The 16,181-nt window shown below is 35.2% G+C and overlaps 1 protein-coding gene across 1 annotated transcript in view; it reads left to right on the top strand.

Moving 5' to 3' along the window:
• LOC110840858 (nephrin) overlaps positions 1-12,175 on the top strand; it is a 582,698-nt gene extending 570,523 nt beyond the window's left edge. The window contains exons 14-15 of the mRNA XM_087357892.1: positions 6,523-6,695; positions 8,098-12,175. Of these exons, the coding sequence (XP_087214018.1) occupies positions 6,523-6,695; positions 8,098-8,460 (536 nt within the window). The 3' untranslated portion in view covers positions 8,461-12,175. The remainder of the gene's footprint in view (positions 1-6,522; positions 6,696-8,097) is intronic.
• The last annotated feature ends 4,006 nt before the right edge of the window (positions 12,176-16,181 follow it).

Below are 16,181 nucleotides of genomic sequence, written 5' to 3'. Positions count from 1 at the left end.
AGGAGTCCTCAATTTCTCCAGATCTTAATACAGATGGCTGGAATTTGCAACTAACGTTGTGATTACGTTGGCAGTGCTGCCTGTAATGTTATTATTCCACTGTAAGTTATGATGTCACAATGTAAGAATTTATGTAGTGCGCTTTCTCTCAAAAACATCGTAATAGAATGGTTGAATTCGTAAATTAACATTTTGAAGAACGATGCCCAGAAAGTTTATCTCGGAAGCACAGTCATTCGTTTGTGTGCAAGACTGTAAATACAGGTTGTTATTTCGTAGGTGTGTTGTTTGAATTTCGTGTGGTATGCCCATATCTTTCTGGGCGAAATTTGCAACTAAATTTTTATTGATGTAGGGAGTTCTGTAAACATATTTTAAATTAACAAACTTTTATAATATATTTTTATTGTTGATGTACACACAAAAATAAATAGTAAATGTTAATGGCTATAAAACAAATGGGAATTTCTCATGTGTGTGTCTATCGATATTTTCATATTATTTAAATGTGAATGTTCATCATGTATGATATTTTTGTTTTGCGTTCTCTACCTTTACAAATTTTAACGTACTTCATATTTTGTGTATGTGTATAATAAATATAAAGTACTGAATCCCGTAATCTACTATTGCGTAAATAAATTCAACCGGAAACCTCTATTCTAAAACAGGTCAGGTGGTTTTATTTAATTAAACCAAATCTCAATATATTTTCTTCCGTTAATTAAACAATACATCAAAGGGGGCATAGTTCGGTATTGTATAAATAATTGCAATTAAAAAAACAACTCAAATGTTTGCTGGGTACTGAGGTCAGAACGAATGCTTTATATATGGTAGCGTTAGCCGTTCATTTATTTAAGTATTTGTACAAATAACCTAGACGGAAGAGATCATTTGGAATCTGGAATCTGGTGCTCCCAGACGTGGAAATAATATTAACATCGATCTCGAACACGTAATTTGTGAGAAAGTGAACTGGGTTCATTTGACTCAGGATATGTGCCAAAGGCACATTTTTTTAAATACAGCAATGATTTTTGACTCCATATAAGGCGTAAATTTTTTTTTACTATGAATCAAACATTTTCACAAACTTTTCGAGAATCATTAGATTATGGGGCCCCGTTATATACGTAATTCCTGCCCTTATCAGAATGCCAAGGAAGGTGCGTTTCGTTTTCCCCTTATCTAAATACCGAGACAGAGCCGTCTCCGAAACCTTGTACAAAATTTATGTAGACAATTGAGAGTGCCCAAATAAATGCTGCCATGGGTACCAATACTTTTAATAAGTGTCGTTAAATAAATCAAGATACAATTACGTTTCGTAATAAACAATCCTGACGGAGTGTTCGCACTGATTCAACCCTTTATCTGGGTGCTTTCCACATCGCATCTGTTTGCCGCTAGTCTATCTCCATTTCCCGCTCTTTGTGTGCTATCCACTGGCTATCATTGCTCTCAGCGGCTATTTTATATAGTAAAACGGACCGCCCCTACCTCTCTCCAACCTACGCATACATTTCTCTTTCACATTTACCGTGTTTAAAAGCATTGCTTGTATAGTCACTGTTAGGGTAAAATGACCGGACCACAAGATTCCTGCGTCGGTATGTTATTGCAATTCGAAACATATTTGTGTTAAAGCAAGTAAATATGGTAATATTCTCAGAGAAACTGAAGCTTACTTTCAAATCGCTATTTAAAGCGTGGTATCTAGAATTGCTATTTGAGATTTGGGGATTAGAATCACGAACAGGACAAAATAAATTTGAAGAAATAAACAAAAGACTAGTATTGAACAAGGTTGTGATAGGCCTACATAATCAAAAACATATGACTGTATAGTGTGTGTTGATAATTGCTTGGCGGATATGGCTTCATGTGAATTGTAAAATGTTACGAGGATAAATTTCGAGGAGACGAAGGGGGGAAGTCAGACCTGCGAGATTAAATGATGTAATGGAATATGAAACAAAAAACAGTCCCCCGTGTATCCATTTTAGTAAAATAACTGTAAAGCAAATATACGCACTGTTTTAATTCTAAAGAAAATGTAGAATTTGTTGTAAGTTGCATATATTTAGGAATAGTCCAACAGCGTTTAAAATTCGATTTCCAGTTACAATACTTGTTAACACTCAACTCTTTACACTGTAAATAAACTGGCATTAGTATTATTGTTAACATAGTGTTTATTTTATCCCTTTCTATGCTACGAACGAGATTTCTTGCTGAAAAGTAACGACTGATTCTATCCTTAAGACATTTGGTGTTTGGTGGTGTCAGCTAGAGTACTTTTTCAACAATTTTTGATGACACTTAAAACAAGATATTTATGGTTTCCATGAATACAAATTGTAAACTACCATATAAATAAGGTAGGCCCTATATTTTCCAGATTTAATTCAGCTTTGTGAGAACCAAAGCCTTTTCTATTAAATGACATCTCAGGAAATAAAATTTATAATATGATATATTTATTTGCCTGCTTTGAAGGCATTTTATTCTGTCATTGAATTGTGAAATATTCATATAGCCGATACATTTTGTACTCGAGAAAGACTGAGATACATTTTTCGGAACTTTGTTATGGGGGCATATAATTAATTTGAATTAGTCGATTAGACTTCTGTGAGGTTAACACGCAGATGTAAAATATGGAGATCCACCCGGAAGGTAGAGACAACACATTCATATAGGTCTATAATTAAATGCGAAACCTCATAGGTGGACCGGCAGACGGAGACAAAATAATATAGGACGTTATTACATCGGATTTTATGGGAATCTATTGTGGCTATGTGACTGCTGCTGTTGTGTTACAGGGGTTAAAAGTTTGGAAGACATTACCAAGAATTTTCAGCGAAACCATCACAGTGATCATTAATTGCTGTCCTGAACTTAATTTCTTTTATCTACGAATATTATTCTTAAAATTGTTGACTACGTGTTAATAATGTATAGCATATTTAATCACTAAACATTGGACGGTCATTTGGATGTCGTTGGTTTTACGTTCATATTGTGTGGAATGTCAGATTAAAAGTACATTATTTTGAGTCTTATATTAAATTTAATTTCTTGCCGAAACCATTTACAAGGCCATGAAGAGGATTGGGAGGTTTTTTCCGGGATATTGGCTGCGGTTCTGAGTTCATACTAGTTCAGTATTGTCTTATAGAGACCTATTACCGGAGAATGTTTGTTTGTTTGTTAAAAGTGAGACATTTTTCATCGTCATAGTCTAAATATTTTATTTGCGGAAGTAGGTGAAAGGTTTTCTTCCCGCGAGGTGTAAACAGGCTTGGAACTGGAAAGAGTCGGACATGTGTCAACGAAAGAGCCCTGGAAATATAAAAAAATAATGCATTCAGCCACTCTAAAAGTGAGAGAGAGAGATTTTCTCCATTCGGAGTGGAATAAATCGTTAATACACGTATACAAAGGAAGAATCTGTGCATTTTATTCATTTGAGACCGCCTTCTTTAAATACAGTTCATGCCATTGTATTCATGCCCATAGGCCTTTATATTCATTGGTCTAGCGGTTAGAACGCTGGCCTTGTAATCCTGGGGTCTCGGGCTCGATTCCCGGCGGTGCCCGAATTTATAACTTGTGTTGGGCAAGGCCGTGGTCTAGGCAACACGGAGTTTTCCTCCGGGGGCTTCTTCCCCGGTTTCTCCGTGGCATCCCAACAATTACTCCACTCACACACAGAAGAAGGCAATGGCAAACCACTTCTGGATCATCTGCCAAGAACGTATATGAACAGGTCCCAGTCCGAGAAAAGGATGGAAGGATCCTGTCGCCAGACAGAACACTAATAATAATAAATATATATACCTATCTTTATTTACTTTATATTATTTATATTAAAATATTCTGTCGGCTTTCGGGTTTATGTCTTGTCCTATTGCGCTTGGGATGTCCCTTTGAGGATAAATTTCGTAAGGCAGAGTAAGGAGCGAAATTATATTATCGGGAAATGATTCTCTTGCGATAATGGCAGGTTCCCATTTAGTCCAAGCTTAGTGTGTCGTGGAAGCGTCTCCTCCTACACACTGCGATAGCCTCCGAGGTACGTGTGCACGTACTTTATACGTGACACAGTCAGAAGCGACTGGTTAGTTGCTGTTGGCCTCCGTGGGATTCTGGCTGTCAGACGTCACACAACGATGGCAGTGATCACTGAAAAGGGATTTATTACGGAAACCAAGCGTTCATATACCATGTCAAAATACTATTCTAACGTAAAGATTGTTAAAATTCTGCTTGTTTGTTACATTTTTCTTCCGAAAGACTTGTTTTTTCTTTTAAATTTTTAAAGAATGGTGAAGCTAGTGCAATAGTAAAGTCTTCTGGGGCTATCTGCCGTGTTAGTTGGTGATCAGTCGCCGACGTTTCGAGGACCATCTCGTAGCACGAGCCACACAGTCAACAGCATTGAAAATGAGGACAGAGATGGTCCTCGAAACGTCGGCGATTGATCACCAACTAACATGTCTGATAGCCCGAGAAGACTTTATTAATGAACGCCGCCGTGAAATCTTGACATCATATAGTGCAATAGTGTTACGTAATTAAGGCGTACAGGTCGACAATGTACCCTCTTCTTCTGCTCAGCTACTCAAACAGTTTTCCACCTTATATATATAATTCAAAGGTTCGTTACCGTGTTCACAATAACCAATTATTGGTCCCTGTCTGTTCTAAGCCGGATGAATTCTTCCTCATTCTCAAAGACCGTTTAATTAATATCCATTTCTGTTATTGTTATGATTATTATTGTTATTATTGTATTATATTTCATCCTATATTGTTTTTCAGTATTTGACTGTTATTGGCTGTTGTCAAGCACTTAAATAAATTAATTGAATTGAATTATTAGTATTATTTATCACTACTTTACATTATTAAGTACAACAATAATTGCACAGTTCGGTTTCTTATTAAAACTACATTTCTGATCATTTATAATTTTATTTCGAACTGTTTATATTAGCTTTGAGTTCTGTTGCAGCTTTAGATTATGTTCACATGAGACACTTATCAGTAATTACTCTAGTCTCGTTAGCGTCACGTAAATTCAGATTATGGACTGGAGTTTCTTAGTTAGCTTTCCTTTTGTTTTCCAATTCCATCTACGTCCATGTTACTTCTTAAAGATTAAACCATAAACGTGATATAAAAAGTGCAATTCAGAGATCAAGAAACGTGAGTATTAACCTAATGGAGTTGTAACATTATTGTAAAGGTGAACTGGACAGTTCAAATGTGAAAAGGTTTTGGGGTGGAAAAGGGGTTTCTAGAGAGAGAGATATGGGGGCGGGGTTTGGCTTCTCTCTGACAGGCCTCCCTCGGGTCACGTACACCCCATTACCTGCTCCACCATGGTGGAGAGGGCGTCAGAGTAAGCAAAGATAGGGCACGAAACAATGGAATGATTTCCCAACAGACTGTAATACATTGTTTCAACACAGCAAACACCCAGCAGTAAGGCCTAGGCTACACAGTTCTCTTCAACTGGCCCAGTACACCAAATCACCAAATAGAAATGGGCATCAGAAATTGTACAAAGGGGACGTGGTTCTTAATTAATATTCAACTTAAGAAAGCTTATCAGCAAATTGGTTCAAATGCATGCTAATGAACTGTGCATGCTGTAAGCTCTGAAGATATGGAATAATCTTGTTTCTCGTAAGGGTGTTCATCCCGACAGAGGTCTGTATTTTAAAATCAGGCAGAGCAGTAAGAATATGAAATTGTAAAGTAATTAATGTAAATTAGGAAAAGCGCACTCAGAGTGAATAGGCGCAAGGATCGAATACGTCCCTTAAAACACACACACGTTAATTAAATATTTATTTATACCTTGATTGTAAAAGGTAAAATACGTAATTATCTAAAACAATAATACAGCTTCAAATCCTCCGGAAACGTTTTGAAGTTAATGTATTGTGGAACAAAAGTAACAGATCAGAACTGCATTTACGATGTAATTCTGACCTTTCCCGGAAATCTGCAAAACTGTACATATGTGGGCGTAAAGCTCAGGGACAAATTACCGCTACCCTCTGGCTTCACATATTATTACAATCTATAACACTTAGCATAAGAAGTAATTAAATAAATATTATAAAAGGAATGGAAATGTTAACTGTAATGGAGCAATAAGTATGGAATTCAACACCCCGTGATTGTGTTCTGTTCACAGTTACTTCGCTTCTGACACTGTTGTGGCAATAGGATTTTAAATGTTAAATGAATTTTTCTTTGCACACCATGTATTGTGTCATGTTTTGCTGTATGTACTTCTAACTGCTTTCAGGTTCCATCTTCACGGCCGCTAAATAGGCCAAAAGCTCTTTGCAAGCTCTTTGTATAATATAACGAAAACATTTATACAGAATGTAATGGAGATGCTCCGAATATTTTAAGAAAAACTCCAGCCTGCTGCATTCATATTTGCTGTCAGACCATTTGTTCTAGTTTCCGTTCTGTCCGTCTTACTTTCAGACTCAGACTACCAGTTGGTGTCTGAGACACAGACGCCAGGCATAAATAACCAGACGCCGCCTGAGCTGCCCTCTTACGATGAACATCCCAAACGAAACAATGTTTCCAGGAACGGAGACCTTTTCGAAAACTTCAAGAATAACCGGGACAGATGCCCTCCACCGGGTCATTCGGTAAGTTTAATGCAAACAGTAAAAATGTACTTATTTCTCCTGCCTGTATCCTCAGTATTCTTAAAACTATATCAAGTCGAATGTGTGCGAATCACAAGGAAGACTACCGATTCGTATGTAGGATAACAGTTAACGAAATCGATAAGTCAAATGTGTGACTCAACAGAAGTATGAAGACACAAAGGGACAAAGCAGTGAAAAAGAGTGAACGAATAATTAATGTCCAATATAAAAGGCGAACGTCTGGAACCGAATATCGTGGCCATAAGGTACGCTTTCGGGAATATCATGATTCGAATCTCGGCCTGGAGACCAGGTACCCTGACCGAGGTTTTTATTTTTGTAATTCTCTTCAGTGCCTTAGGTAATTCTGAGACTGTGAATAGTTACTGCTTCCATAAATATTCTTATAATTTGTTATTCATTAATCATCTTGTCATTCTGTGCCATATATTGATGTTCAGGTTAAAATATAGAGTTACTTAGTGAATGACTTTATGATGAAAGGAAAAATGATTTGTGTTTATGTATGAATGGAAATTTATATCTAAATAAAGTTCTTTTTAGTACACAAAGGAGCTAATAAGACCTCGGTGAATCTGCATTGTCACTGACTCCACGAGAACTATGCCCTAAGAATCCGGAGACTTTTAACGTTAGGTTTATTAAAATCTTGCTTTCTGTTTGAAATGCCAGTGGATGTAACGTCGGGTTGTTGTGGCATCCAAGTGTGACACTTCGTGCCAGTTGCGAGTCTAACTTAAGCCAAAATAGCAAAGACGAAACAAGTTACACTTCTGTCTAGAATCTGACTGCTGCTTCTCACGATGTCCCGGCTGGGATAAAGAACATTGTTACTACAGATGGAGATTAAAACTGACGCTAGGATTCAAAGTTACTGACGACAGCCCCAGTTAACATCATAAAATTTATAAGAAGCTCTGATAAGTTTTTGAAGTTCGGACCTTAACAGTTGTTACTAATGTTTTAAGGAATATATTTATAAACAGGCAAACGAAATGCAAATATGAGGCTGCTGTTTTATTAATATGTTGACATTTATTTTCATACTTTAGATCAGTGGTATTCAACCTTTTTTGTTCGCGTACCCCCAGATATAATTTATTTTCAACTTTGTACCCCCAAAGTTGTTGGTGTATAATTGAAGTAATACATAGTATATAATCTACTTCTAAAATAAATTAAATAAATTACATTACTGATTATTCAGTGTTTATCTTAAAATAATATATTTTTTTTTAATTTCACGTACCTCCTATGATGTCTTCGCGTACCCCAGGTTGAATACCACTGCTTTAGATACCTCACAACTGAATGCTTATCTCTTAAAAGAGTTGTTTTGTGTCACAGTCTGTCTGTTTTTCTTTTCCATTATTCGTAGACGTTGGAGGAAGTCACTTATGCAGAACTGTGCCTAACAAGGCCCACGAGTCTCCAGGATCCAAAACTTGTTGGTGGCAATTGTAAAGTTGGCACTGGGGTAGTTCTGGGTGGCGGCGGGCGCCCGTCAGGCGTCGTGAAGAGCAGAGAGGAGCCAACCATATATGCTCAGATTGACCATTCGCGGCGCCATCAGCCGCCACCGCCCTTTCCACAGGGATGCGACACTCCACAGCTCACTGCACTGTCACCCCTGGTGTCTCCTGTCTCTTGCGCTCCTCTAGCGCACCCAGCTCTGCTACATCGCGAGATAGTGACTGTCAGAACCCCGCTCATGGCTAATCAACAAGAAAGTTGTGTATAGCCTGGTTACTATAGCAACAGGAGAATACTAAATCTATAGCAACACGGACTGGTAGAAAATTTAATGTAGTGTTTGGTATTGCATTTTCTTCGAAATTTGTTTAAATTGCTTTGTAAATTCAATATGAACACGGGCAAAAGTAACATTGTACAATTTGTAGTACCAGAAGCTATTAGTACGTCATTACGGCAGGACTTTTTTTTTTCAATCACAACATCGGTCTGAACTGAAAACAGGTCACAAATACGATATTGAAAATATGTAAAAAGGTTCTTGTCATCTGAGTTTTATATTTTCGCCCGATTTCCCAGCAGTGTGTGACGGCTGAAAGAAAATACCGATTATAGTAATTTACTGATTCTACTAGGGCGCAGTTACCTAGATGAAGTAAATTATTCTTAATCCGTCTAACTTTATATCCTATATAAAAATATGATTAAATAAGCGTTTAAATGTATAATCCTCTAATTTAATATATATAAACATTTTTAAAGTATTAATTATAAACTAAGAATATAATTAGCTTAATAATAAGTAAAGATCGACATTTTAAACGGTACTTTAAATTGAGAATATTTTTTAGCAAACAATATTTTAAAATCTCTTGGTGAAATTTTATGCGCTTATGGTGTTACTATTCAAAGGAATCAGAACGTCTTCTTGGAAAGGAGTGTTGGGTCATTGGAGGCGTTAGTTATAGTATGTCGCAATTTCGTGTTATAACAAAATTCAATAATTATATGTATTCTATTTTAACACGTTAAAATATTATTTGCTTTGTTTGATTGTTAATAAATGTGTTCTTTATATATTTTTCATTCTAGTGTTAATACCAGTATCAGTGATTCCAGTTGAATGTTTTGTCTTGAGGATATTTTCTTTTCATCCTTGTTTAAATTGTTCTGCTCTATAAGCATTTCATAATACTTCAAACTTACTCTTCTGAATAATAATTAAAGCCTGCAACACTGTTTCTTTAGACTGCAGGTTTTTAAGCAGATCGTCTGGTAATTTGCCGAATTCAAGCAAGATTATTTCATAATAACACGCTTGTCCACCGTCCCACACACAGCTGCTGACATGTTCCGTAAGTATTTAATCTTGATACGAAACCACTGCTATATGTACAGTATTATCCTCAAGAAATTCTTGGAATAAAGTGAAATCAGCGCTAGTTCTGTATCTCCATGGAGAATACATTATTCTACCTCAAGTAATTCACGCCATGCGTTAAAATATGGAAGCATATACGTAAATTAAAAATACCAAAAATATTTCGGTAATAAAGACTTTTATCTGAAATATTATTTCACAAATTTTGTTTTCGTCTCTCATATCTATCTTTAGTTCTTGTGTAATCTTCTTAACTTGACAGCCTTCACAAAATCAACTTAAAAAATACAGCTATGAGAACGTTTTCTTAAGTAGAATAATCAATTGAAATTGCGTGCTTATTTCTTACGTATGTTTTAAATACTATTAGTCCAGGCCGAATTGACAAATATTTAACATAAAGACCTTCACATTTAAATAATAACTTTGATTGAAATTTAAGATTTTATTGAATACTACAAGTATTTACAGTGTTGCATTTGCACTTCGACCCGTGTTCATAATAAATTATTATATAACGCAAAACTAAAACTTCCAAGAACTTTGACAAGTGAAGAAAGAATGTTGGTTTATATATAACGCAAGGTATGTGAAATATTTATTGTGCTTACTTTTATGAACCTGCTTTAATTTAGAAATAATTAATTAAGAAGTTGATGAAAAATCAATGTAAACAACGCTACATACTTTTACGTGAGAGAAGGAAAGCATAATATATGTAAGTTATAAATCAATAATTAATTAATTATTTTAAGAAATAGGCCTACAATATTATTGCTTCGATAACAAGACACAACGCACATATTATAGCCAAACAGACATTTATTTCAGAAATTTATAATTCGTACTTCATTTTATAATCAGTGTTTGCTAATAATGCGAGAGGGAAGTAATAAGTTTTGTTAATATTGTGGTGTTTCATTTCTATGTTTCTTTCATTCTTCGGCTATCTTTTGATGTGTATATTTGTGTGGGATGAACGATTGAGATTTTAACAAATGCCGCACGAACTTCGTGTGTGGAATCTTGTACGTAGTAAAGTACGCATCGATTTCTACCACCACTTCGCGTGATGATAATATACAAAACTATTCGTTCACCATGGTACTTCGAACAGCAGTCCATTTCTTCCAATCTTCCAAGAAAGTTTAAATAAAATTAAAGGTGAACTTCTACGTAATAAGAAAGTTAAAGATGTAGGTAAAAATCATTGACAGAACAATATAAAAAGTTTTTAGTGAAAAACACTTAATCCCGTCCATGAAGGGAGTTAATTCTTGAGCGAATTTTTGCTATATTTTTCCCCTGTTACATGTGTACTTAATCTCTGAACTTTTTAAAGAATGAGCAGCAGAATATTTAGTATGATTTTTGCCTCAGTAAGTTGGAAATTTCAAGGCTTGTCCTCGTTCACATTGATGTTAAATGTGGCTGTTTGTGGAAATAAATATGCTGTATATTTAAAGAAAATATCAATATCTTCTGCGTATTTAGGTTCGTACTCATTTCAAGACGTAAGTAACCTATTTTTAAAAATATAAATATTATTATAATAGTGGCTAGTTTTTATGATGAATAAATATATAAGTTGTTAATTAAATTTCGGCCACATGGTTACTAAGTTATGGTTACGAAAAAAAAAAAAAGAAATAATCATTTTCCGCTCTACTGTTTAAAGCGTCATTGTCTACATTTAGTCCCTCAGAAACCACAGGAATTTATTCCACGGACGTGAGAAGAAACTTCGTTCTCTTTCGTAGCAAGTCCCATTGCATCTCTGTGAACAGGAATTATTAACATAGTATTTTGTCTTAATTTTTAATTTCCATATTATTGTTACATGTGACTTGAGAATTTCCCATTGTAAATATATTTAACCAGTTGATTATAGTAAAATGAAATTAAAAGAGACATAATGAAATAAAATATATAAAATCTGTTTATGCGAAAGCCAAATGGCTTGCAATATTTTGTATGGTAAGATTAGGAACAGAGTAATAGGCCTAATCACAGATAGTTTAATTATTTCTGCAACATCCAAGGAGAATTATTTCCGTGTGTGCAGATTTTATACTGTACTTACTGTGTGAAAGGACAACAATATATCCAAATATACGCATTCTCAAAATAAGTGTTCTGCAGCCTGCTATTGTACTAGTTGTGAATACACACAGATTTGGGTATTACACTTTTCCCCTCTTTACCCTGATACATCTTCAGTAATTACAGCAGATGATGGTTTTATAAGATGAGCATTATATCAAGACAGATATAGTGGGTGCGACGTAAAAGTGCCATGGAGTTTGAAAATGACGAACTTATTGGCTACCAGTGTTTATATATTTGTTCATTTCACAGGACAGTTAAAATAAAACTTTTGAATGAATGAGAGTTTTTATGTGAAGTGCTACATTGACTGTTCAACGTCTGTACTGGATTAAATCACAAATGATTACATGCAGTTAAATTTAATCGTTCCGTAAACAATTTTAAGATTAAAAAAAAGTATTCAGATGCATTTTTTATGTAAAGTGCCACAAATGTACCGTATCATAAGTGAAAATAAGAGTAACATTCAATAAAGATGTGTTATTAAATTAAAGTTTTTTTTTCGGGACTCATTCTATACAAACTTAAACGTCTGTCTTCAAAACATATCCCATTCTTATTGGCGTAATGAACAAACTTTTGTGTTTATAATGATGTGTGGCTGAACACCAGTATGCCCGGTTGGGGAACATTATTTTAGAATGAATTTTAACATAATGGAGTAAGTTAACTTAGCCGATTATAAATGTGACTGATACGTGCTGATTATAAAGTGGTGAAATCATTACTACAAGTATTAAAATGTCGTATAATATTTAACTTCCTCTATTTGAAATATTCCGCTGGAGTAAGCCGACTGTTTACATGAATATTCTTCTCGTAGAAGTTTGTTCTGTTCCACGAAATTTTTACAGTTAACCGAAAATATAATTCAAGACATTGAATCTAGGTCAAAGAATTTGTTAGAAATAAAATTTTCTGTGAAAAACATTTTGAACCACCTCCCACGATCTCATTTGTCGTGATTGTTTCAGTCCACGGATAAAATTAGGATCATCTATAAATATTGGGTAATAAACAGAATATAGCTTATATCTTAATTGCATCCTGCTTGTGTTCCTCAATACAATACTTTTATTTTCCGTCGTTTCACAAGCTTATTGTTAAAATCACATAAAATTTCACATAAAATTGTTACATTTTTAAAATTGACGACATGTTTCGATATACAATTCTATCATCGTCAGGTCTATCAAAATTAAAATTAAAATCTGGTGTATCTGTTGCTCTGCTTATATTGATTTTGTTTTTACCCGTTTTTGATTTTATTACATCTCCAGGCTTCTTCCATTTAATTTTGAAGACTGCGCCTGGGTGCCTATATCGGGTTGTGTGTGATGTGCGTGTCCGTTGTTATTGAATGGCAGACAGCCATTCAATAACAACGGACACGCACATCACACACAACCCGATATAGGCACCCAGGCGCAGTCTTCAAAATTAAATGGAAGAAGCCTGGAGATGTAATAAAATCAAAAACGGGTAAAAACAAAATCAATATAAGCAGAGCAACAGATACACCAGATTTTAATTTTAATTTTGATAGACCTGACGATGATAGAATTGTATATCGAAACATGTCGTCAATTTTAAAAATGTAACAATTTTATGTGAAATTTTATGTGATTTTAACAATAAGCTTGTGAAACGACGGAAAATAAAAGTATTGTAAACAGAATATAATATCAAATTTAAAAGTCAGACGTAAAGTTGTCGAATATAATGGTATTGTGGTCAGTTCAATGATGAAGGAACAGAGGGAGGTTTTTAAAAATGTGCCGCTGTTGTCCTCACAGGCTGAGATGTATACTACCCGTCTTTTCAGCTGCAAGCCGTCTCAATCAATGTAACTCCACCCCCTCCATTGTTCTTAGCTTGGTTTGGTTTCAATTACAAAACATCACAACGCCAGGCAGCGTGTGTCTTCTGACGGTAGTATAAATGTTCTTTGCCTTCGCTTTTTTTACTCTTTTGTTGTTTTTTCTCTCTTCCTTCATGCGGCTTCTCCCTGTTGTTTGATCTCTGGCTTGCCACCCTCTTCCCTCGGTAAGGGTTGGGGAGGTTCCCAGTCATTAGTATCGCTCTCTAATAAAGACACGTGGGACTGTTCCAAACGAGAAGTTTTGTGGATGAAGAAGGAGTGTCAGAGAATCAATTTCGATTTTTTATGTACATGCAGCCATTTTTCTTCTGAACATTGAGATAACAGTTTCTTCTTGTATAAATACTCGTCAATTAGCATATTATTAAGCAGACACGATTTATTGGGGAAAATTTATCTTAACAAAAATAATTAAGTCTTCGAAATTTTTCACGTGCTCCTTTTAAAACTGGAAGATTGTTAAGTTTGTAGTTAACTAATATTGTTTAGTCCTAGGATATTTAAAACCACTATGCAATACGGAAAATATAATTTGTGATGTTTAAAACATTTTAGAAGTAAATTGAATAGGAAAATTTCACTTATTTTGCTGGAATTTATTTAAATTTATGTCGTTTTAAAACTTCTGTCTTCAGGTGATCGGTGGAGTACTCTACTTTAATATTTCTATCCACATTAAGGGAAATAATGATCGATGTCTGATGAACGAGAAGACATGTGGACGGCGCACGCCAAAGTCTCCAGTGTGCTAGCGACGAACAGTAATGAGGCCCTTCAATTCCAGGCACTCCTTACTACTCGTACGTGCAGCACTTCGTATTGTGTACAGGGGCTTTCAGCCTTCCAGCATATATATATATATATTTTATTGTGTTGAGTAAAATATAAGCTAATTCTGTATTAACAACCAGCAATCTATGTGGAAAAAATTTCGTTCTGCAGGAAGAAAATACTACCAGCATTAACGTCGTTATTATTATTACTATTATTATTCCATCTATTCATCACTTTATAGGGTATTTACTTCTGTGTACCCGAGACAAACCTTGCCCCTGAGGTACACAGTGCAGCAGCTATATCCGAAATACATTTTGTTTTTAATATGTGTTACGTGTATTATATAGTTTTATTGTGCGGGATGACTATATATTTTAAATCAGCGTCTTTCTAATGATGTATGAAGATCCTAAAATGGCAGTTTTCTGAAATTCCATGATGTCGTGTTCTCCCGGGATGTTGGCCAAATATTTTCTGAGTGACTTGGAGACAATTTCAGTTGCTCCTATAATTATTGGGATTACTTTTGTTTCACTTTCCACATTCGCTGTATTTCAGTGAGAAGGTCCTTGTATTTCAAGATGGTCTCCGCTATTATTATTATTAAATAAAATTAATTAATAAAAAGAATTGAATTAATTATAAGAACATTAGTCGTGTCCAAGCAGAAACTAGTGAATCTTGAGACCTGAATTTGTAGGAAAGTACGGTACCAAGTACAGAAACGTATTTTTTACGACCAACTCATGTTTATATAGTGGAAGTAAAATGGTTATATGCGTGGTTGTATATAACAATTATTATTTTACACCATGTTAAGTGTCTTTGTCCCTGAGGCTCATTACAAAGTAACATTTGTAGGATATATTCGAATTTAATTAAATATTAAGGTGTAGGTCAGTATCATCCTCAAGATATATGCTGTTCCCACAGTGGTCAACGATGGTTTTTCTGTACACGACCATTCGAAGCGGCTGACTGCCCCAGAAGATTTCATAGAATCTGTTGTTATTAGTTTCCTTACGTTGTCCTGATTTATTTTACCATAAATATTTCCTTTCGAAAGAATTGCACTTCTGTGGTTCTCTCTCTTTACATTAATTCCAAGTTGAATCCTTTGTTTTACCGTTTATTTTAGCACAACAGTAGCTACAGAATACGAACCAAGGATTCGCAGTGGTTTGGGAAATCCTTCGCAGATAATTTCGGAGCTCACTACAACGTGTTGTGTCCCTTGTATACCGGGACAGCATTTTGTCTCATTTGTAGTTTACAGGCGAAACAGATTGCGAAGAGAACTCTTACAATTCTGAAAGCTGTTATATCGTCACACCAGATGATTCCCAAGAGACCTGTGAAAATGCTTGGTTTTTCTTCCTCTTCCAGAATTAGGATTGAGGAACTCTTACTTTACTCCGGTAGCTTAGTGTGGGGTTGTGATGGAATGAATGGATGGGTTCTGTTGTTTCGTAAAGGGAGTAGAAGTGGATGTTGAATCACAACCGCTTTTACGATCCACTTCGCAGGCATCATACACCTTACGCTCCTGGCTCGGTCACTCCCAAGTTGCTTGTGTTTTTCCCCGGTTTGTAGGCTCGTAAAAATCCCAGTCTGTTCTGCTGGTAATACGTAGTGTTTGGTCCATAGCAGTTCATAACGTAACGTAATGAAATGTATTCATATAAAAATCATTGATTCTATCTGGTAATTCGTACGCTTATAAAAGTATAGAATACAAAGAGTTTCGGGTTCTACTCACACTGGTGTCGCCAATATACAAAATATATTACATTTACTTGGGTATAGTAATGAAAAAGAACTCAACTCCCATAAAGTCATA

The sequence above is a fragment of the Zootermopsis nevadensis genome, unplaced genomic scaffold (assembly GCF_977971745.1).
Source record: "Zootermopsis nevadensis isolate Lab colony 2312 unplaced genomic scaffold, Znev_1.0 Znev_ptg000029l, whole genome shotgun sequence".
Classification (NCBI taxonomy): domain Eukaryota; kingdom Metazoa; phylum Arthropoda; class Insecta; order Blattodea; family Termopsidae; genus Zootermopsis; species Zootermopsis nevadensis.
The sequence above is the reverse complement of the archived record's forward strand: the minus strand, read 5'-3'. Positions and strand labels throughout refer to the sequence as shown.